This window comes from Rattus rattus, chromosome 11 (assembly GCF_011064425.1).
Source record: "Rattus rattus isolate New Zealand chromosome 11, Rrattus_CSIRO_v1, whole genome shotgun sequence".
In the NCBI taxonomy this organism is placed as follows: Eukaryota; Metazoa; Chordata; class Mammalia; order Rodentia; family Muridae; genus Rattus; species Rattus rattus.
Genome location: NC_046164.1, coordinates 80406847 through 80430388, shown reverse-complemented (window position 1 = coordinate 80430388; position 23542 = coordinate 80406847). Strand labels below are relative to the sequence as shown.

Here is a 23542-nt window from a genome sequence, read left to right as displayed (position 1 = left end):
GTGTGTGTATGTGTGACTGTGTGTGACTGTGTGTGTATGTGTGACTGTGTGTATGTATGTGTGTGTATGTGTGATTGTACATGTACTCACACAAAAGATTTAGTGGCAACTGCCTTTTTCACCCAATAAGCCATCTTCCCAGCCTTCCATAAAGAATTTTTATCCAGACTTTTAAACCAACATTTTTACCTCGAGTTAGCAGAAAACAAAGAAGCCACCAGACAAAATAAATGAAAGGTGAGGTGCAAGTGAAAACAGAAGTGACACGCACATTTACAGCAGTGACTATCAGCAACTGGGTATATGTGCTCTGCCATTCTATCAAAGTGGAAATCCATATTCGTAAGAATGAAACAAATTAGTCTTAACTGGGAAAATTCTAAACATTGTCCCCAGTGTATTGTAATGGAAACTTAAGCAGGGCTGGCAGGCAATTCCATTGGTTCAACTCATTTGAAGATAAATATGAAAGTAACTAGAAGATAAGGAGGGATGTCCCTTTTAACCCAGGGTATGTATCAAAGGATGTAGCAATCCAGAAATATCTTTATAGGTGTGTATGTGAAAGTACACGGATGTTGTTTCAACTGAAATTAAATAAGAAATAAATGTCGCAGACAGGCAGATGAACTGTGGTGTAGCTGTTCGACTGAGTTCCATCCTACAGACAAAATGAACCATGCACAGAGCCAGAGAGCCTAGATGTATCTTATGAGCATGGTGGCAGGTACAATGTTACACGGTATAAACATAGGCAAAAATACCATGCATTATAAAAGGGATTTAATATTGCATGGTGGGTTAGTAACAGTAGGCTTTTAAAGGATAAAAGAACACATGAAAATGTGGACTATCAAATCCATAGTCATGTTTCTGGAGGGAGGCAGATGTGCTGATGAAGAGCTTCAGGCATGCCCTTTGCGTTGTAATTTTTTCCCAATAGAGGGAGATATTTCCCAACAGAATATATCGTATTTTTATCTACATGCTTTTAGGACAAAACATTCAGATTAAACTACTTAAAAGAGACCATAACCAGGGTTGTATCATCTATAAATTAAAGCAAAATAGTGAAGACAAAACCTCAAAGATTTTTATACTCAATGGGGGGGGATTGCACAGAGAATATCAATAATAAAGCCACCACTTTAAGCATGACGACAACACAAATATGTGATATGACAGTTAATCGAGTGTGTCATTTAGAACCTCCTTTCTATGAAGGCCATGGAGTACAACATTGCAACTGTCTATTTGTTTATAAAGTACTCCCAATTTTAAAGTATACGTTTAACAGTTTCCGCTTGGAGGGTAGAGAGAGTCCAGATGTTACAGAGCGACTGAAATGGGATTTGGATTCTCTTCTCTGTCCCATGACTGTATCTCTGGGACATTTTTCATCTGAAGTCAGGCCCCACTCCTGCCCTCAGTGGGGACATTGGGATTTTGGTGGTGAGGGTAAAGATAGCAATGACAACATTAGAAGTCACACTTACAAATTGATTGGTTTGACTGGCGCTGAGAACAATCTTGTCTGAAATCTGTCCCAGAGTCCACCGACCATCTAAAGCCATTGTTGAAATAAACAAAAACTATTTAATGACCTTATTGCAACTTCATAGATTCAAGCTCTGGCATTCTTGCGGGCTCCTCATATCAGAGCTTAACCTAAGCCCTGGGAAAGTCCTTTCCAGGTATCCTGGCAACTCTGGATAGAGTATGGCTTTGCCTTCTGAGTCCTGGCTCTTTGCTCAAACTCCCACCCTGTTTCCTCAAGCTGGGATGTGTCCACCTTCTCCAGGTGACATGGTTTCTCCATGTGAAATGTTTAGCTTCAGTTTCATGACAGATACTTCCCCTCTGAGACACTTTTCTGCCTTACCTTTACCACTTTGCACAGAGCCTGAGTTAGAAAAAGCGTCTCGTGTGGGAAGTACTCCAGATATTCAAATCATTTAACACAGAGGAAATGTAATTAAATGGCCAATTTTTATGCGATATAAAATTCCTCTGAAATCATTAAAAGATCCTTAAAAATAAATGAACCCTACACAGCTTTTGTCCTTTAATTGATTTTCACTACCTTTCAACAAACAGTTGTTCCAGTGCTTATATAAAGCTGTGTTTCTCCCTCTCGTTATTTCTCTCTGAAAGTGGAAGACATTTTACAGGGCAATGTGGGCTTCCTAACTGAGAGTTTGGGAACTCCTTAGAGTGTGATTAGTTTCCCTCTTTATATTGGGGATTTTATAGTCTCAGAAAGTTCATTATGAGAAACCATGCAACAGCTGATCCAGTCTTACCCTGAGCTGTGGCACCAAGCACAAGGGGACAAGGAAACAGGAGGTGCTTTGCAAGCATGAAGCATGGCATCTGAGGCAGTTTTGAGAGGGCAGAAACCAGGGTGGCGTGAGGACTTGGGGTTCATCCTGGCACAGAGCTATTAAAGCGATGGGACCCTGCAGGACCCTGCAGGAGGCACAGTGGAACTGGGCACTGAAACTTCGCTGGAAACAGAAGGTAACAGAACAGGCAAATGGAGTACTGGTTATATGTCTTATCAATCAGCTTCGGTTCCATGCTTTGAAAAGATATGGAGGTAGTCAGAGTGGTGGCATAGACAGGTCCCCTAAAGAAAGGGCTCCAACTACAGTAGAGATTTGGGACCAGTAGTTCACATGACAAAGTCTTTTAAACATTCCTCAATGGAATCAATCCCTCTGAGAGCTCTGTGTCCTAGGCTGTATGACATAATTGATGACATTGGACAGCAGGCTCCTACTTACAAATCTTCCTATTCCGCTTGGACAGCTAAGTTCTAGATCCTATTTCCAGAAGAATGCTCAGCATAGATTACCAGAAAGAATGAAGGAAGCCATTGTGTCTCCATTATTTCACGTTCTTCTGTAATTTTCGAAATTAAGGCCACCACAAGTGGCTTTGAGGGAGAACTCATCAAATAGTCGACATTTTCAGAATGGACAACAAGGAGATGTTTACAGTTACCAACGACTTATGATTATATCACTCTCTCCTTCGAATTTAAATCCTTAACAGTTTCAGTTTGAGTTGAGTTGCAGTCATAGGAAGAAGTCGGCACCATGGCCAGGGAGGCTCACTGACCTGGGTTATGGCTGGGAGTCTTTCATATCTTTTCAGTGTAAAACACTGTGAGATGTGGTCAGCAGCTTTTTCCAAGGTTGTTTCTTCTGGATCGAGTTTTGGTGATAGAATCTTGTCCCAAGGAACATTTTCATAAGCTCTGGGGAATTATTAAATATGAGCATATTTAATAAAGAATGTATAAAGTACATATTTCACAACAGGGTAGGAAGACTATCCAATTTATAAATGCTCTATCTTTGAAAATTGATTTTGTAACAGGGGATCAGGTAGGCAACCTTCATTCCCTCTCCTAGCCTCCAATTCCAATCCCCTAGGTTATCCCTAGCTTTGGAACAATCAGTCCTAAATGGGATGCCCCATCAAATTCTTCTTGTTAGGGCTCATGGAACCCTGGGGGAGAAGGAGAAAGATTGTAAAAGCCAGAGGGGGTTGAGGACCTCAAGACAATAAAGCTATCTTTTTTTTGTTGTTTTGTTTGTTTTATTAGATATTTTTATTTACATTTCAAATGTTATCCCCTTTCCTGGTTTCCCATCCATAAATCTCTATCACCTCCCCTTCCCCCTTCTTCTATGAACGTGTTCTCCCCTTCCCCCAATCACCCACCCCTTCCCGCCTCCTTTTCCTGACATTCCCCTACACTGGGGGGTCAAGCCTTGGCAGGACCAAGGGATTCTCCTCCCACTGGTGCCCAACAAGGCCATCCTCTGCTACATATGCAGCTGGAGCCATGGGTCTGTTTGTTGTGTACTCTTTGGGTGGTGGTTTAGTCCCTGGGAGCTCTGGTTGGTTGGTATGAAACAAAGCTATCTAAACACAGCTAGAATGACACATACGGACTCACAGAGACTCGCGTGGGCCTGGGTTGGATTGGGAGGGGAAGTGGATGCAAGTACCCATCCTTAACCCAGAAGCTATCTCCAGTTGAGATGTAACTGCTTGCAAATGAAAAATTAGTTTTCTCCAACTGAGTGTAGTGGGTGTGCAAATTACTCGTCACGTTTAGCTGTAGATGACCAACACAAAATGAACTCAATAGCATTTTTGGAAGTTCTTTGTCTCTTAACATCAGGATTTATTTATTTATTTTTTGTATAATTCATACCAATGTCATATACAGCTAATAAGCATATTTCTAAGACTCCAGTCTACTGGTGCTCACACTACATGGATCCTTCAACATTAGTGAAGAAATTGAAGTGTGAAGCATGTCTGCCTCATTCAGTGTAGGAGGTGAGGCAAGCTGTGGCCAGCGTGGGGCTCCACTCCCTTATTCTTGTCTATTGCTTGTCTCTTCGCCATTCATTTCTTTGTGCCATACCATGCCAGGCAACAACATACTTTTATCGACTACTCTATCTCTCTGCTGGCTTCTAATTCTACAGATGAACCTGGCCAACGGTCCTGGAAACCTTATTTGACTTGACCTAGGTGTGCAGCACACAATATCACTCCTTTCTTCTTGAATCACATTTTTCTTTCTTTCTTTCTTTTTTTTTTTTCTTTTTTTCGGAGCTGGGGACCGAACCCAGAGCCTTGCGGTTGCTAGGCAAGCGCTCTACCACTGAGCCAAATCCCCAACCCCTTGAATCACATTTGTAACATGCTTTCCCAGGCACTACATTATCCTCTCACACCTCCTGGCTTGCTGGGTATGAATTCTTAGTTCTTCCACTGTGTCTTTCTCTTCTCCCCAGAATTTAAAATGTAAAAATATCCCCCTGGCTACATGACCGCTCCTTTGGTGTCCCCATTCAGTGCCACCATTTTATAGACCTTTTTTGAAGCTGGATGTATCATTGTAGCTAGATTTATCTACAGATCTGCATACCCTGTTGCTTATCTGAAGGCTCCTCCCGGATGTCTAAAAACCACTTTTGTATCAGTCTGTCTTTGATACTTTCTCCAAGACTTGATCCATATGCCTTCATATTGTTAGATGATGGTACCTTTATTCCATCCAGAGGCATAAGCCAAAACCCCCTGTCATCCCCTCCTTCTTAGTGAATTTCCTCTGCTTAGGGAAGCATGATGGCTGTGCATTTGACATTTTTCCAAAATGCAGCTACGTGCAGGCTTCTCTAAGATAGTATTATCTTTTCCTCAGAAGACATCTATAATAGCCCAAGTCACATGTAACGCAGTCTGAATGTAGCAGCCAGAATGACTTCTTCGTAAATAAATCTTATCTTACTACTTCCCCCCAACCCCCAAGATGTACTCAACTTGAGTGCCAATCATTAGTGGCCTGCACAGTTGCTTCCTCCAGCCCTGCAGGTTTCTACTCACACCCAACACTTCCTGTTGATGACTGAGCCTGCTCTCTACACTCTTAGCTACCTCTTTCATTCACGGGCTAATCATGGATTCTGTTGGGTTCCTCTTTATGTTTTTTTTCCTTACTGTCTGTTTCTCTTTAAGGTGCGAGTTCCCAAAGAGCAGAGAGCTAGGTCTGTCATTCAAAGATGCATCTCACAGCCTAGGACATGAACATGTCGATACAAGGCAGGATATAAGATCCCTTCATTCCAGAGTCTAATTGAAGCCCCTTATCAATGGACATGCAATAATTCAGCACAATTAACATTTGCTTCAAAGGCTACCTACCTAAAATTGACCTTCCTTTTTAAAAAAACATATAGACATTTCCTATTCAAATAACAATGAAGCAGGCTAAGACTTGTGTGCATATGATTTTGTAGGACTTCATTCCTCTCCCATATATTATCTGATAATCTCAAATGAGACTCTGTAGTAAAAAGCTATCCTATGGTCCTGCAACCCATGGGTCTTATCAACTGTAATACTGCCAGGTGCTCCTGAGAAACAACCCTGTAATCCCATTTACAACACCAGACCCCACCAAAGTACTGGGCTGTTGTAGACTAACGAGCTTCTAGTCTCCTTTGAGAAGGAATATGTCTTACTTTCAGTTACTCTCTTTGAGAAGACCACACCCATGCTGTCTGCCCTGTGGTTCTTCTGAAAGCATCTTTCTCTTAGGCTTTGTACTTCAAGCCTATATAAATGACATTTTTAGTAAGTCCCAACTCTGCTTCATAATCTGGCTAGCTCTGAAATTCTTTCCTCTATCTACATCAATAATCCAAGTTTTCCATAAGTCATGTCTTCTAAGTCTAAGAGAACGCAGGCTGCTGGGCATGACAGTGGGAAGCTTCGTCTCCTGCCTCTGCCCAACAAAGTGTTGACAGATTGAATTATTGTTCTGCAAGCTTTCTTCAACATTGTTCTTTGTGACATTGTGATTGTGGTTGTTCTGTCTCCACTTTTCCCTTCACCCCTTCTCCAAATTTTGGTTGTATTAACATATTTTCTCTCCTCTCCTCCTCTTCCCTCTCCTTTCCTTCTTTCTCACAACCCCCATCCCCCATCTTTCTGAGATAGGGTTTTTTTTTTTTTCTTCTCTGTAGTTAGTCCAGGCCTCTGAGTTTAAGGATTACAGGTATGAACATATGACTTCTGACAGATTTACTATTTAGTCAACATGAATGACTTAGTGCCTTTGTTTGACAGTCTTTGAATTATTCATGTGACCCAGATCATTATTGACACGTGCAACCATTAAAAATGGAAATATACTTCAACGTGTTCCTTGGGAAAAAGAAAACCTTACTTCTGTGTCGAAGATTTGTAAAAGGATTCCTTTGTGTTAGTTTTCGTGTCTAGCTGGACAAGTGGCTCACTATCATCCTAGAAGATAGGAACAAGAAGTTAAAAATAGACCAAGCATGAATAGAATCGCTATATTTCTTATACACTATGTTTTCTGAACTTCCTGATTCTTCACAGTTTACATGGCGACTTGAACTATGTATGTGTGTACATAGTACAGTAATTAACAAACAGGTTCTTTAACATACTCATCTCCACCCACAGTTACCCTTTAAGTGCGTTAAAGACATTTAAAATCTGGTTTCTTCTTAAAATCCCAGCAAACAACACAGGACTCTTAGCTATAATGACTGTGATATGCATCCTGGCTCTAGACCATACTCATTTTTTGATTGTATTTTCATATTTAACCTCTGGTCAGTATCTCCCATTTTTCTATACTTACCTCATGCCTGTTCTACTCTACACTTATTTACAGCTTTCTTAGATTCCTTACATATATAAGAATATAAATATTTATATCTGTTTATGTGACTAGTTTATGTGTCTTAGTATAAAGTTCTACAGGTTTACTGATGCTGTTGCAAATAGCAGATCTACATTCTAGTGTATGTACATATGTCCATTTTCTTTACCCTCATTTGTAGGTGGACATTTAGGTAGTCAACCATGCTTTATTTTATAAATTTTTCTTCACCTAAGCAGGGGCCACATGCTTGCAATTCCAGCATTCGGGACATGGAGGTAGGAGCATCTGGAATAAAAGGGCAGCCTCAGCCACACGGTAAGTTTGAGGCTATCCAGGACTACATGATATCTGTCTCATAAAAAAACAATAAATTATTTTTTAAATAAAAATTTAATTAAAAATTAAAATAATTATCCTGTGTATAAATTCTGCATTTTATTGATTTTTTAACTTTATATGCTTTAATTTTTCATATATTTAGCTTGATTTAGTAATTTGCTAATATCATAAGATTAAAGCATATCAATTCCTTCTTTTGTAATATAATCATGTAAAGCTAAATTTTCTTCTTAGCAAAATATTGATTGCATGATACCCAAGTAGATATGCTGTGTCTTACCATGTTTCAAACACTTTCTAATTTCTCTTAAAATTCTTTGACCCACAAATAACTGAAAATACGTTCAATTTTGAAATATTCTCTGTTTCCCTAAATATAATCTGGTTGTTGATTATAGGCGAACTCTGTAGTGTATTGAAAACATTGTGCAGAATTCCTTCCCTAATAATTTTTTACAATGTGGCAATCAAATTCCTGGACTTGCAAATGCTAGGCAAGTGATCATCCTCTAAACCACATCTCCTTCCTTATTGTGATCATAAATGTACTAAACTTAGTTAATGTCACACATGGCCATTACTACAGCAGTGGGCCTGCCCTGTGTATTTGGAAACGTGTTTTCATCTTTGGTTGGGTTTAATGTTACAGAAGTGTCAGGGACTTGAAGGGATCAGAACTGCTGTTTATATCTAAGTATAGACTCTTTTGTGAAGTCACAGACTACACAGTGGTGTTCATAGCAGACTGTCTGTCCTTTGTTTAAGCTATCAACACTCTTAACTGACTAACTTTTAAGGTGTTTGTATCTCGTATTTATAGTTATCCTCGTGTAAATAGTGTAGTGTCTTGCTTGGTCATCTTCCCACAATTTCTGTATTTTATTGTAACTATTTGCATAAGAAAGTCAGGTGTGGGATTTTATGTAAATTCAGAAACTTTTCCCTATGTTTCTAGTTCTCTGTTCACTGTTTGCTGCTTTAAAACAGAATATAACTGGCAATCCATTTGCTGTTTTTCTACACCATTACCATGCATTATAATATTCTGGAGAGTATATTATCTAATGAACTTTAGGAGCAATGTTATGTATTTTTTTAAATAATAAATTGTATTTCTACATACACTAGAAGGAAAAACCTTTCATTATTCAATTTCTTATAAGGCACATCTATTGGGGATTTATTTTCTTTTTTCTTTGCTCAAACATTTCTTTATTTAGCATTTCAATATATTCAATACATTTGGGTGCCAAATATGTCCATATTCTAAGCTTGGGAAAAGGAGGTTGACTTTGTAAATGGAATTAAATTGTTCATCAAGGGACCATAGAATGAGGAAAAATTATCTTGGACACCCTTACGGCACAATTTAGTCACAATTGTCATGAAATTGGGGGACCAAGGCAGATGATTGCATCACAGCCATTCTTTGTGATGAAAGGGTTCAGCCCATCCTGTCAGCTATGAAGAGGAAGACAGATGCTATAAGCCAAAGAATGCAGTTAGGTCCTTCAAGCTGGCTAGAATGCAGTGAGTCTTGTAAACCACAAATGTATTTTTCCTGGTAAAATTAACATTTCGGAAATTATCTCTTCAGATTTTTTTTTCTGCTTTCCCCCGCTTTTCTTACAAATTCCCGACTCTATTTAGTGTATTCAGGACTTTTTCAAACTATCCTCACAGCATATAATATTTTCTGTTGATTTTCAATTTTTCCCCTTTAAATATGTCCCCTTAAGCTTGATGTTTAAAATAAAAATAAATAACTTAAGTTTTAAATAAACTTTAGCGTTTGTTTTCAAGATGTTAATACTTCTCCTGGTCACGCTTTTTGTTATTAAGCCCTCGAGTCTTTTAAGATTTTGCAGATTTTAGATGTGTGATTTACATTTGTTCTTTTTCTTTAAATACTTTTTTATACTTTTTTTTCTGTGCTAAGATTTCCAGTCTTTTCATTTGTATGGGAATATCTTCCATTGCATTACTGGCACGGCTAATTTTGACACTCGTGAGAAGAGAGAGCCTCACCTGAGGAATCGTCTTCGTCGGATTGAAGAGGTTTCTTAACTTATGCGTCTCCACTTTTGTACAGAGTTATGCCAAGTATGACATAGAGCTTCATGCGAAACTACTTTTGACATTGTGTCTTATTCCTGTCCAAATGGCTAAGATCAATAGCACAAGTGACAGCTCATGCTGGGGAGGATGTGGAGCGAGGGGAACTTTCCGCCATTGCTGGTGGGAATGCAAACTTGTAGAGCCACCACGGAAACATTTGATTATATTCACTTTCATTCTTCCCTCTATCTCCCCTGGCCCTCCCCAACACATATTCCTTCCAATCTCATGTCCTCTTATTATTATTTTTTTTAATAACACATTGCAGTCATTCACTGGGGCATGGGAAACCTACCAGTGCCCATGTCCTCAAAGAAAGGTGAACTTCTCTGTGGTCAGCCATCAACTGTCAATAGCGCCTCACAAAGGGGTGGGACCCTAATTAGCTCCTCCCCCTTAGCGCTGAAATTCTTTCCTTGCTTGATCTTGTGTAGTCTGGTATTGGTAACCACAACTGCTGTGAGTACGCTCAGAGGACCACACCTTATGGTGTTTCTCCCCATCGTCTGGCTATTACATCCTCCCTCATCCACTGCTTCTGTGACGTTCCTGAGCCTTGGTGGGGGTGGGTTTTGATAGATTTCCATCTAAGGCTAAGCTTTCACCATCATGACTTCTCAGTGCTTGGAACAGAAAAGACTCTGTATGATCTGCTACTCGCTGTAGTAACAAGCCGCTCTGACAAACCCAAACAGAGGAACGCTCTCCCAGATGCGCAGAGTCTCAAAGTAGTTTTTGCAAAGAACCAACTTCTAACACTGATGACCATGTTCGTTTTCTGTATTCCTCATTTATTTCCTTTTCCGTACTTTGTTCATACTTTGATTTTCCCCTATTTTCTAATTTCATGAGATGTACCTTGTTTGCTTCTTAAGTTGTGGCGTTTTCTTGTGGTCTAACACACATTTTGAAGGCAAGTCCTGTCTTCCAGGGTTGATTACAGTTTCCACTCACACGTTTCACTACGGCATTTTGATTCTCCTTAGGAACACCTTCTAGCTTCTCTTACGGCTGTGAATTCTTCTCTGGATGATGATCATAAACACACCCTTCCATTTCCAAATACATAATATGAAAGGGTGCTTTGTTCCATTGTAATTGTCTCGTGCTCCAAGACTTGCAGTTGGTGAGTTTAAAAATGTAATTTGTAGAGGTTCGCTTTATGACATTGTCTATGGTAATTTGTATAAATACACCTGGGAAAAGGTTTCTGTATGCATTGTTTTTCCTTATTTTACATATAATTTTCCATGATGCTTAATATCTTCTTGCATGTGCTTTTGTTTTTAGTAGGGTAAGCAAGGGTTTTATATCCATACCTTCAGGCAACCTGTGTTTTAACCTAAGCATCAACATTTTACATAGACAATGCATAATTGCTGACTCCGAGTTCGAAACTACCTAGCCTTCTATGTTCTCTATGACCTTCATGCCTTTTACAAGTCTTATTTTAATTTCGTTTGCATTGGCTTCCTGTTATTCAATGAGTTCTGTTGTTTGCTTATTTCTTTAGTATTTAATCTACAAATTGCAATGTGAACACATACTTTCAAGGATTAAAAATAACTAGGACTTTGACACTTTCCTGGGAGTCATAAGTTTAACTGTTGACTCTCCTTTAGGTTAATTATTCAATTGTATTTTCATTCAGTGTGTGTGTGTTTGTGTGTGTGTGTGTGTGTGTGTGTGTGTGTGTGTGTGTGTGTGTGTGTGTGTGTGTTTAAAACCCCACAGGTCACGGCTATTGTTTTATAGAGTCATTTATACCAACCATGCACTTATATTTTTGCTCTTGACTCTTGCCTGATCTCCTTCCCTACTGACTAATGAACAGCTTAATATTTTCTTTAGTTTCTGTCTGCTTTAGGATAAACTGTATGGTCTTGACAAAAATCTCTTGGCTTATCTATGCTCTTAATGTGTAACAGAATCCTAAGTGACAGAGTGGTCAAGTAGTGCTAACGGCCTTACTCGGATTGCAGCCATGATGGGATTCTAGCTCCGCCTACTTTTGGTCACGTTTAGATCGGCTCTGACTTTGGAGGGGAACCCTCTGGCTTCGGCTGCTTCACGACTATCACTGCATTTTGATTTTTGCTTTATTCTCGGAGGTTATGCCATAGATGTCTTTGTATATGCCCTGACTTTATTTATTTTTATTCTTCAAATCACGGGATTGAAGTTTCAGCGTTTAAAACATGAATCTTGGGTGAGGTGGTTAAGAACACGTACTGGAAATTTGGTTTACAACACCGACATCAACCATATCAGGTGGCACACAGTAGCCTGTAACTTCACCTCTAGAGAATTCAATGCTCTGTTTTGGCTTCCACAGGCACTTTCTCACCCCACCATACAATACACACAAATAAATTAAAATTTAAATATAAATACACGAATATTTAGTTCATAAATTTTGTTATATAACAAATTCTGTCAATTTTATACATGACCAAGTACCAAAATTCTAGCAAATTTTATTTTCATTTATAGTCTTATTATTCTAAAGTTTCATTTTACAATAGTGTCTTTCAAACTAAACTTGGCATTGTTGTTCATATGGGGTCTCGAGCCCCTTCAAGCTCTTGCAGTCCTTTCTCTGATTCCTCCAAGAACTCAGTTTATGAGTCAAAATCTTCAAATAAATTCATCATCTATGCCAATAGTGCATGGAAAATCATTGCTTCAGAAAAAGCACAGTTTTTCTTATCATAGTTCTTTTTTGAGGCAATAAAACACACATTGTTATACTGTAAAAATTATCAAATAGTGATTTGGGTATGAGACAAAGAATAAATATTTTTATAATATAAAATAATAACTATATGTAGGCCAGTTTGAAGTGAATGACTGCTATTCCTGACACAAATGAAATATTTGTATTTCTTTAAGCTAATGTTTATTACCTAAGTTGTATCTATTTTATTTTCTAAAATACAAGTATTTCCAATATAACAGTAGTTCTGAGCCATAAATTGAATAATATCAGAGAAAACCCATAGTTTAAATATGAAAATGGCTCTCAGTTTGTGGACTGGTAACACATCCTCTTAAGAGGATGAGAGTTCTTAAATACCAACATATTTCCATTCTTGTTTTTCATAAGGGAAACTGACCTCTGATTATGTGCTTAAACTTTCTCTAGGAGTACCCCAAGTTCACGTCCCATCATGCTCTGGGGGAAACAAGGTATTGTTGATCATCATCTTGGTAAGCCATTGGTATACTTTCATTGGAATTTGAAATTTTTTTTTCTGGCATACAATCTTCTATATTCTGACTATGGTCTTATAAGTCATTACTTGTATATGCTATGTATCTTACTTTCTTTATGAAATATTTTAGAGTCTATGTCCTCAGATTTATTACCTATGTGGTTTTCTGAAATTATTCTCCCTACACCATCTTCTGTTGGTGTATTCTTGGTGTTCTTGTAATTCATCAGCAGAGATCCTGACTTATAACTCTCAATGTCTTTTGGGCACTTTTGACAACTCTATTGTTATTTGAAGCAAAACTATATTTATATTTATCCTAACAGATGTTTATAGATCTACAACATCTACAACATAATACTCTAATATTATCACAAATATCTGAACTGCAAACATTGTTATTTTCTCTTACAGTTTCTTCATATTCAACAGAGCAAAACAAAAGATGGTTACTGTTATCCAGAATTTAGACAATGTAACCACTACCCACTATATTAATTCCACAGAGGGGAGAATTTAAGTATGCATGGATAAATAAGTTGAAACCCTTGATCTTAAAATGTAGGCCGAGAGCAGGAGATAAAGATAGGGCAGGAGATAGAGAAGATAACCTCATCTCAGACAGATAATAGAAACTTAGCCCTTGATCTCATGCAAGAACGAGGCAGGAGATGGTGAAGGAACACTGTCTCAACAGATAATAATAATTGTTTAGGTTGCTTTAATTACTTTAAATTGTTTTAGTTACTGAAATGCACGTGGTTATAAGTTTGGGTGGTTCCTCTGGGAAAGAGGTCAAAATAAAACATTCCTAAAGAGAAAGGCAGCTGCTACACTGTATTAATTTATTCCTTTGATGATTTCAGGTTACTGGACCAGAGGCATACTATTGTGGGAGAGAGGCTCTATATTTTTGTTGATAGAAGAGAAGAAAAGGCTTTGGATCTCTTCCAGAGTAATGTGGATCAGATATGACATGGGAAGACCCCCTAAAGATCCTGGATACAAAACAAACAAACAAACAAACAACACAACACAACCAACACATCCCGCAAGAAAAAAAAACCCCAAAATTTGAGAAAATCAAACAGGACAGGTAACTTAATTTGTCAATTCCTCCATAATTGGCTTAACTATAAAAATGTCTCTAGCCAAAACTTCTGCCAAAATTAGATGATAAATCTCGTTGGCGAATTCTTAAGATTCCCCATGCCATCATTCGTATGGCATGAATGAGGATCTATTATAATTTGTTTTTGTGCAAATTAGCTCATAAAAGAATGGCTGTCTTTTACCTGCTCAAACAAGGAGCAAAATGTCATCCTTAACTGATCTGTGCACCTTACACAATCCATACAAATGTCTTAATAGTACTAAAATTTTGGTTGTAAGATTCATTTGGTAACAAGATTCATTCATGGGGACCTTAAAATGACCTACTGTTCCAAGCCCCTGTCTCCTGACACTGCTTCTAGACTCTTGCTTCCACAACAGCTTCAAGAATAGCTGCTGATTCCTGATGGACTCAGTTCATTCAGCCTTTTAGGTGAAACCAGTCAGAACTTCAGTCAAGCCTCGAGCCTTCTAAGCATACAAAGACTAGTTAATAGATGCTAACGCTAGCTTTCTTAACTCTAACCAATTTTTCTAATTTTTCTACTGCTCCCTAGCTCTTTAAAAATGTTTTCACCCCAATTCAGCAGGAATCTGTTGGGTTTGGGTGTTTGGTTATTTTTTTTTTTTTTTTTTTACAAATTATAGATAGATTGTTATTTTAAGGGATAATTTGGAAATGATCATAATTTTGATCAGGGAAAAATATATGAGATAGATTTCTAAATTCATTCTTAAAGCACTGTATAGCCATAATCTTATATTGGTAAAAATCTTTATAATTGATGTGGAATTGAAATTACACGTTCTAACCTTGGTACAAAATTTGTATATTAATACAGATTTAAGGTTTTCATTGGTATAAGCTTTTTATATTGACACAAAATTTGAAATTAATATTGTTACTCCGAGATAGACATTGTACCTATACAACCAATTTAAAAATGCAAGACTTAGACTCAGTTCTTCTAATAACTACTTAAGATGAATAAGTATGGAAGCTAAGACCGGATAGTAAAGCCATGGTTATATTATACTTAGATTTAATTATAATAAGGTACTTTCAATATTATTAAAATAGAAATAGCTAAGAGCAGTCAAGGTTTAACAGTTCAGGTACACTTTATATAGATAGTCTTCAAAAGCATCAGAAACCCACAGAATATGGCATTTAAAGTCATGTCATTATTAATAGAAATTTTGACTAGGAGACATGTCTGCTCCTGACAGTACCTCCTTCGTGGTTCAAAGAAGATGTTAAGCATCATAATCTCCATATGGAGTTGTTACAGTTGTGACAAGGTATCATGGACAAGAGTTAGCCTAATTCATCTACAGACAAAAATACTGTCCAGGAAAGGACACAGGATATGGGATAGTGGACTGCTTAGCTCTGCCAAGACAGGGTAAGCTAGTCCTTCATATTTCCTGCTTCAATTAAGGTCTGTCAGATGGTTCTGGCCAGAAGGCTGAAGAGAGATAATCCGACATTTTGATGAATGGAGGACTGTCCAGGTAGTCAGCTGTCTCTGCAATTTGTTTAAGTTTTGGGAGCTGTGTTTCTGAGCTTCCTATATGTTCAGGTTATATTTAATTCATTCTTGGCTCTCTGATGGGGTTGGAGACCAGTTATAGTCTCATAATTAAACTTAAGTTGTTTAACATTGAGGAAGATGATTTAGATTTGAAATGATGCTTTTTCATATGGTAATGCAAGTTAAAATCAAAATACAATTCTGGTATAAGATTGAAAACTCTTTAAGTTAGGATAGATGTTACAGCGATGTCCTTACATTGACAAAATTGATGGATGTTATTAGAGTATATCATAGCTTATAATTTATGTAACTGTGTGACTATGTTCATTTTATATCTGAGAGAAAAGGCCTTTTTTAATAGACAGAAAGGGAGAAATGTTGTGGATTTGGTTTAATGCTTGCATTATCTTATTTGGGTTTGCAAAACTGCACAAGAATCCCACATGTGAATAATAGTTTTTTCCTCTGAGGAAGAAAGTACTAAATACACAAACGATGATATAAACAAACCATATTCTATAATACTACCTATTAAGACAATCTTACTGTACTTGTTGCCTCATCCTCAAAGGTGTACAAGCGACTTAATGTGCCTACTTCGTGTTCATGAACCGGTACAGGAATAACTTTCCGTGGGCTCGTCCAACCTGAAAACCAAAAACCCATGTGTTTTAGGTAACAAACACAATGATGCCTCTTAAAATTACTCAGTTAATGTACATTAAGCTGTAACAAGGCTTCTGGGAATTCCAGGTTTTGTTCGATGCTCCCCAAATTGTGTTAAATACATTTTAAATTACAATCCAAAAATTGGGGGGGGCATCATAGTTGGCCATAATTCTGCACCCAATTTAGTGCTCTGAACTAGTCGGTCTTTTTTTTTTTTTTTCTAATTCTCATGTTAGCTGTGTACATCAAATGAAACAAGAAGTGTGTTTGCTGACCAAGCCTACAAACTTCAAAATTCTGTTAGAGCAAAGGCCTATCATCTAATCCTGTTACTTGGAACTGGAGGGTATATGCATCTAACCTAGAGCAGCGACCACTTTGAGCAGCAGATACTGTAGCAACAGCAGAAGGCAGAAAGCATAGCTTACGCACACACCTGGAGTGTAAGCCAGGCAGAAAGCTGCTGGCTTCCCAGGACCATTTCTCCAGCCACACTACACGTTATTAAGCCAGAACTAAATGATGGTGGTTAATTTACCCCACTTATAGGAAATGTGGGTCTTTAGGTAAGATGCTCAGCTTAAAAAAATCTTGGAAAAGAGTTTTCATGTTCCTTTATAAAGCTTATCTGAAATCGTGGAGGCATTTTTAACTCTTCTCTGGGGAATAGGCAAAGTGTACTGGAGGCAAACCATCTTAACACATGGTTACACAAACCCATGCCCCATCGTGTCACAGGTCTCTGCAGAAGCTATGATTTTGAAGCTCATACATGGATTGTTATATTCTTTTTTTTTAAAAGACAAGTTGGCCTGAGAAAGCAAAACAAAGAGAAGAAGACATTTTATGATCTCATCTCAAGGAAGTGAGGTCTCTTAAGTGAGTAGCCAGGAGCTTTCCTTCAGAGTTCCAGCAGAGTGACTTGGCAAGAAACATGACCAACTCAGTGCCAGCACGGGGGTAAGGACTACATGTTTTGCTCTTTTTCCCAGTCATAGACTCAGGAGGACAGCCTGACCTACCTAGGGCAAGCATGTGAATCTGCAGTGGAAACAGCAATTCCTATCCAAAGGCTGTGTCACAGCTTAAACAACATAAGGAAATTTGCTAACAACAGGTTCTGCTTTTGATGGTGGGGGTCTCAAGAGTTAAGAGAGATCTACACCAACCCCCCTCAAAGCAGTTTGTGTGACTTCTGAAATGGGAACTACTGGACCATCTAACTCACCCCTCTTCTTGACACTAGACATCCCCCAACCCCAAGATACTGAACTAAAACAGTTAGACTGAAGGCATTTTGTATCAGATAACCTCTCTATATCACCAACTTCCAGAAAACCTGAAATTTCAGATCAGCTTAATAATTTTCAGAAACTACTTGATCCTTTGGCTGCTTCAATTCTCTAAAATTACAGACTAGATCTCCCAAAAATTGCTAAGGATGGGCCTTGTGCTCTATTCTGGGAACAGTGTTACTTCTGCACCAACAAGTCCAAACTGGTTTGAGATGAGGCCCAAAGATGCTGGGATAGAATCAATGACTCATTTACTCCTGATACAACTGCAAGAAGACCTTTTGGATGCTGTGCAAGAGCTCTGCTTTCACCCCAGACCAGATACATGTCTTTACATTTAGTCCTCTAATTTTTTTTTTACCATTCTCTTCCTTTTATGCTCTGTAGCCCCTGCTGCTTCAGCTAGCTTGATAAAGCACTCCTGTTAGCAGAACAAGGCACTGCCACTCTGAATGGCCCACTGGGGCTGGGAAGAAACTTTTCTCCTAGCATTTTCTTTTCCTTCCCTAGTATGACAACCCCTGCTTCATACATTGCTCTCCATACTTCACCACTGTTAGGGTGCTGACCTAACTTTGCAAGATGAAATATTTTTCACTAGTGACAGTCTTAGTTTTCTCTCTTCTTCTCTAAATTTTCATTCATTAATTTATTTACTATACATTCGTTAGCAGTCTTTCTAGTCCCACCCTCAAAGTCCCTTCCCCCATTACCACCTCACCTTCTCCTGAGAGAAGGGGAAGCCCGACCATGAATACCAACCCATTCTGGCACTTCAAGTCCCAGCAGGACTAAACACCTCCTCTCCAACTGAGGCCTGACTAGGCAGTCCAGCTAGGTGAAGGAGATCCAAGGGCAGGAAACAGAGTGAGAGTCTCTGCTCCAATTGTTAAGGGCCCCACATGAAGACCAAGCAGCACATCTGCTACAAATGTGTAGGGAGCCTAGATTCAGCCCCTGTGTGCTCTTTTGTTGGTTGTTCAGTCTCTGTGAACCCTTATGGGCCCAGGTTAGTTGGCTCTGTAGGTCTTCTTGTGGTGTTGTTGAGCTCTCCGGCTCCCTCAATCCTTCCTCCAAGTCTTCCACAAGACTCACTGAGCTTTGCCTAATGTTTGGCTGTGGATCTCTACCTCTTTCCATCTGCTTCTGGATGAAGCTTCTCAAGACACAGTTGTGATAGGCTCATGTCTGCAAGCATAGCAGAGTATCATTAACTTAATCAGGGCTTTAGTGGTCTCCCATGGGGTGGGTCTCAAGTTTAACCAGTTATTGGTTGACTATTTTCTCAATCTCTGCTCCATCTTTATTCCTGTACATCTTGTAGGCAAGGCAAATTTTGGGTTAAAGGTTTTGTGGGTGGGTTTGTGTTCCCTTCCCTCTACTGGAAGTTCCACATGACTACAGGAGCTGGCCACTTCAGTCTCCATATTCTCAGTTGTAAGGAGTCTCAACTAGGGTTACTACCATAGACTCCCTGGAGCCTCCAGCATCCTAGGGCTATGGCTTGTCTCACAGATGACCCCCTCCCAACCAATTTCCATCCTCTCCCCCAGCCCTCTCTGGCCTCTTCTGCTCTCCTCACATCTGTTCCCCATCCCAGTTCTAGTCCCCATATCTTCTCCTACCCAGTTCCCTTCATCCTTCTGCCTCTGATGTCTATTTTACTTTCCCTTCTGAGTGAGATTCAAGCATCCTCCCTTGGGCCCTCCTTGATACATAGTTTCTTTGGATCTGTGGATTGTAGCATGGTTATCCTGTGGCTAATATCCATTTTTAAGTGAGTATATACCATGCATGTTGTTTATGGTCTGGGTTACCTCACTCGGGATATTTTCTAGTTCCATCCATTTGGCTGCAAATTTCATGATATCTTTGGTTTTTAATAGCTGAGTATTATTCCACTGTGTAGACATTCCAGGTTTTCTTTATCTATTCTCCAGTTGAGGGACATCTAGGTTGTTTCCATTTTCTAGCTATTATGACTAAAGCTATTAGAACACAGTTAAGCAAGTTTCCTGGTAGTATTGTGGAATATCTTTTGGGTATATGCTCAGGAATGGTATAGCTGGCTGTTGAAGTAGAACATTTCCCAATTTTCTGAGAAACCACCAAATTGATTTCCAAAGTGGTTGTACAAGTTTGCACTCTTACCAGCAGTGGAGTGTTCCCCTTACTCCACAACCTTGCCAGGATATGTTGTCACTTGAGTTTTTTGATCTTAGCCAGTCTGGCAGGTGTAAGGTGGAATTTCAGAGTTGTTTTGATGTGAATTTTCCTGATAACTGACATTGAACACTTCTTTAATGTTTAATCTGTGATATTAGAGATTTCTCTGTTGAGACTCCTCTGTTTATCTCTATATCTGATTTTTTATTGGGGTTATTGGGTTTGTTGGGGTATAATTCCTTGAGTTCTTTTCCCTATTTTGGATATTAGTTCTCTGTCAGATGTAGGGTTGGTGAAGATCTTTTTCCAATCTTTAGGCTGCCATTTTGTCAAATTGATGGTAGCCTTTGTCTTATACAAGATTTTTAGGCTCATTCAGTCCCATTACTTAATTTTTGATCACAGTGCCTGCATTGTTGGTATTCTGTTCAGGAAGTTATCTCCTATATCAATGTGTTCAAGGCAGTTCCTACTTTCTCTTTTATTAGATTTAATGTATCTAGCTTAATGTCAAGGTCTTTAATCCACTTGGATTGGAGTTTTGTGCAGGGTGACAAATATGGATCTCCTCCTCCTCCTCTTCTTCCTCCTCCTCCTCCTCCTCTTCTTCTTCCTTCTCCTTCTCTTCTCCTTCTCTCTTCTTTTCTTCTTCTTCTTCTTCTTCTTCTTCTTCTTCTTCTTCTTCTTCTTCTTCTTCTTCTTCTTCTTCTTCTTCCTTCTTCTTCTCTCCTCCTCCTCCTCCTCCTCCCTCCTCCTCCTCCTCTTCTTCTTCTTCTTCTTCTTCTTCTTCTTCTTCTTCTTCTTCTTCTTCTTCTTCTTCTTCTTCTTCTTCCTTCTTCTTCTTCTTCCTTCTTCTTCTTCTTCTTCTTCTTCTTCTTACATACAGACATCCAGTTAGCCCAGCACCATTTGTTGAAGACGCTTACTTATTTTCCCTTGTATGGTTTTTGGTTTCTTTGTCAAAATTTAAGTGCCCATAGGTAGGTTTATTTATGGGTATTTGTTGCTATTCTATTGATCGACCTATCTATTTTTATGCCTATATGATGTAATTTTTATTTCTATTTCTCTGCAGTACAGCCTGAAGTCAGAAACAGTGATATGACAAGAGGTTCTTGTTTGTAATACAGGATTGTTTTAGCTATCCTTTTTTTTTTTAATATAGAGTTGCGTATTGTTCTTTCAAGATCTGTAAAGAATTGTGTTGGAATTTTGATGGGAATTGCATTGAATCTGTAGATTGCTTTTGGTAAGTTGGTCATTTTTTTTTACTATGTTAATACTACCTATCCATGAGCATGGAAGATCTTTCTCTCTTCTGATACCTTCTTCCATTTCTTTCTTCAGAGACTTGAAGTTCTTGTCATACAGGTCTTTTACTTGCTTGGTTAGAGTTACACCAAGATATTTTATATTACCTGTGGCAATTATGAAGGGTACTATTTCCATAATTATTCTCAGCCTCATTATTATTTATATAAAGGAAGGCTGCTGATTTTTTTTAGTTAATTTTGTATCCAGCCAGTCTGTTGGAGTTGGTTATCAGCTGTAGAAGTTCTCTGGTAGAATTTTTGGGGTCACTTAATGTACACTATCATATCATCTGTGAATAGCGATACTTTGACTTTTTCCTGTCCAGTTTGTATCCCCTTGGTCTCCTTTAGTTATTTGATTGCTATAGCTAGAATTTCAAATGCTATATTGAATTGATATGGAAAGAGTGGGCAGCCTTGTCTTGTCCCTGATTTTAGTGGGATTGTTTTAAGTTTCTCTCCATTTAATTTGACGTTAGCTATTAGCTTTGATTTGATTAGCTATTTAATTGATGTTAGCATATTCCTTTTTTGTATGTGTTTAGGTATGTACCTTGCATCTTGTATCCATGATCTTTCCAAGGCTTTAATATGAAGGGATTTTGAGTTTTGTCAAAGATTTTTCAGCATCAAATGAGATGACCATGTCTTTTTGCTTTCACTTTGTTTATGGTGAACTACATTGATCAATTTCTTATACTGAACCATCCCTACATCCCTGCGATGAAGCGTACTTGATCATTGCTAGCTGATGTTTTTGATGCATTCTCGAATTTGGTTTACAAGTATTTTTGTAGCAAAGTTCATGAGGGAAATTGGTCTGAAATTCACTTTCTTTGATGAGTCTTTGTGTGATTTAAGTATCAGGGTGTTTGTGGTCATGTAGTTTGGCAATATTTCGTCTGTTTTTGTTATTTTGTCTTTGTTTTTTCTGGGAGCTGAGGACTGAACCCAGGGCTCTACCACTGAGCTAAATCCCCAACCCTGTCTCTTCTGTTTTTATTTTCTGGAAGTTTGAATAGTATTGGTATTAGCTCATCATTGAAAGTCTGAAGAATTTTGTGTTAAATCCATCTGGCCCTGGTCTTTTTCTGGTTGGGAGACTTTTTTTTTTTAGATCCAATTGGTAAGATATAATTGCCCACTTAAACATACAAAGCCCGGTACCATCCATCCCTTGAGAACATTAATAACAACCTGTAAATACACAGAGCAGAATCTTAACATCACCTGCCATGGCTTCTCCCCTCTCTCTGTCTCCCTTCTTTCTCCTAATCTCCTCCTCCTCCAATGACAGGCCTCCTTCTCTCCTGTACCTGCCCCTCACCAGTACTTTACAAATTCAATGGAGAGGGGTTGGGAGACTTTTAATGACTGCTTCTATTTCATTAGGGTTTATGAGACTATTTATGTTGTTTACCTGATTGATCTTTATTTAACTTTAGTAAATAGTATCTATCAAGACAATAAATAGTTCAGTTCTTTCAGATTTTCCAACTTTGTGGGGTACAAGCTTTTTTTTTTCAGATTTCCTGAGTCTGTTGTTAAGTCTCCCTTTTCATTTATGATTTTGTTAATTTGCATACTGTCTCTCTGCCTTTTAGTTAAGTTTGACTAAGGGTTTGCCCATCTTGTGGATTTTCTCAGGGAACAGGAAGCTGCTCACCTCTGATGGTTGTGCCCTATGTGAACTTGGATGAGTCCCTCTCATCCCATGCAGGCCTCCTCAGGAAGGCAGGCAGAGCCATGGGCTAGATGATGGACAACAGGGGAGAGCACAAGGTTCACCTCTGCTGGCTGTGTCACAGGTAGACCTGGCAGGTAGGGGATTGGTGGGAGTGTTCTAAGCTGGATGTTCCCGGGGCCCTGCAGGCCCCCTGAAGAGCTTGGGCCAGATAATAGAAGGCAGGGGACAGCAAGCAACTTAGCTCTGTTGCCTCAGGTGCTCTTCCCTTCATTTTGATCCTTCTACACCTTCTACTCTCACCTCTCTTTTTAATCTCTGCGTAAAACAGCTGGGTATACTTCTTACACAGAACCCACAAGCTCCTCAAGGTGCTACTTATTCATCCACGTGCTAAGGCTATCTGTCCATTAATGTCTAGAGCTCCTGGGTTGCCCCTGCACCTTTGTCACTATGAATCCACACTCCTCTCAAACTATGTCCTCATACAATGTCTGGCCCTTCTCAGGTCATATACCCACAACAGGTCCCCACCCCAAGACAGCTCTGATTTTTTTCCCCAACATCTTACCACCTCCTATTCTGTCTGAAATCCCACATAGCAAGCTATTGCTTTTCTCCAATTATCAACTCTACTGGTATCCTTCTCATTCTGACTTAACTCACTCCTACCAAATGTGCACAGCCCTTCAAGACACCGTATTAATCCTCCCCACACTACTGTGATCTTTATGACACCTCCTCATTTCACTGGCTTGCCTCCTCTACGTCTCCTATTTCTCTTCCTCCTCCACTTCCACCTTTCTGGGCAATATTTCAGTTTCCCTCTGTAACCAAATCAGCTGTTTTTAGTCCTGTAACCTT

The 23542-nt window shown here is 38.9% G+C and overlaps 1 protein-coding gene across 2 annotated transcripts in view; it reads right to left on the bottom strand.

The window, feature by feature from the left end:
- Spata48 (spermatogenesis associated 48) overlaps positions 1-23542 on the bottom strand; it is a 52819-nt gene that overhangs the window by 21764 nt on the left and 7513 nt on the right. Inside the window, exons 2-5 of one of the 2 annotated variants that reach the window (XM_032916536.1) lie at positions 16098-16198; positions 6761-6837; positions 3124-3262; positions 1497-1564 (exon numbers count right to left, since the gene is read on the bottom strand). In XM_032916536.1, the coding sequence (XP_032772427.1) occupies positions 1497-1564; positions 3124-3262; positions 6761-6837; positions 16098-16198 (385 nt within the window). Of the gene's footprint in view, positions 1-1496; positions 1565-2303; positions 2515-3123; positions 3263-6760; positions 6838-16097; positions 16199-23542 lie in introns of those variants that run through there. The other variant, XM_032916534.1, reaches the window with a different exon arrangement.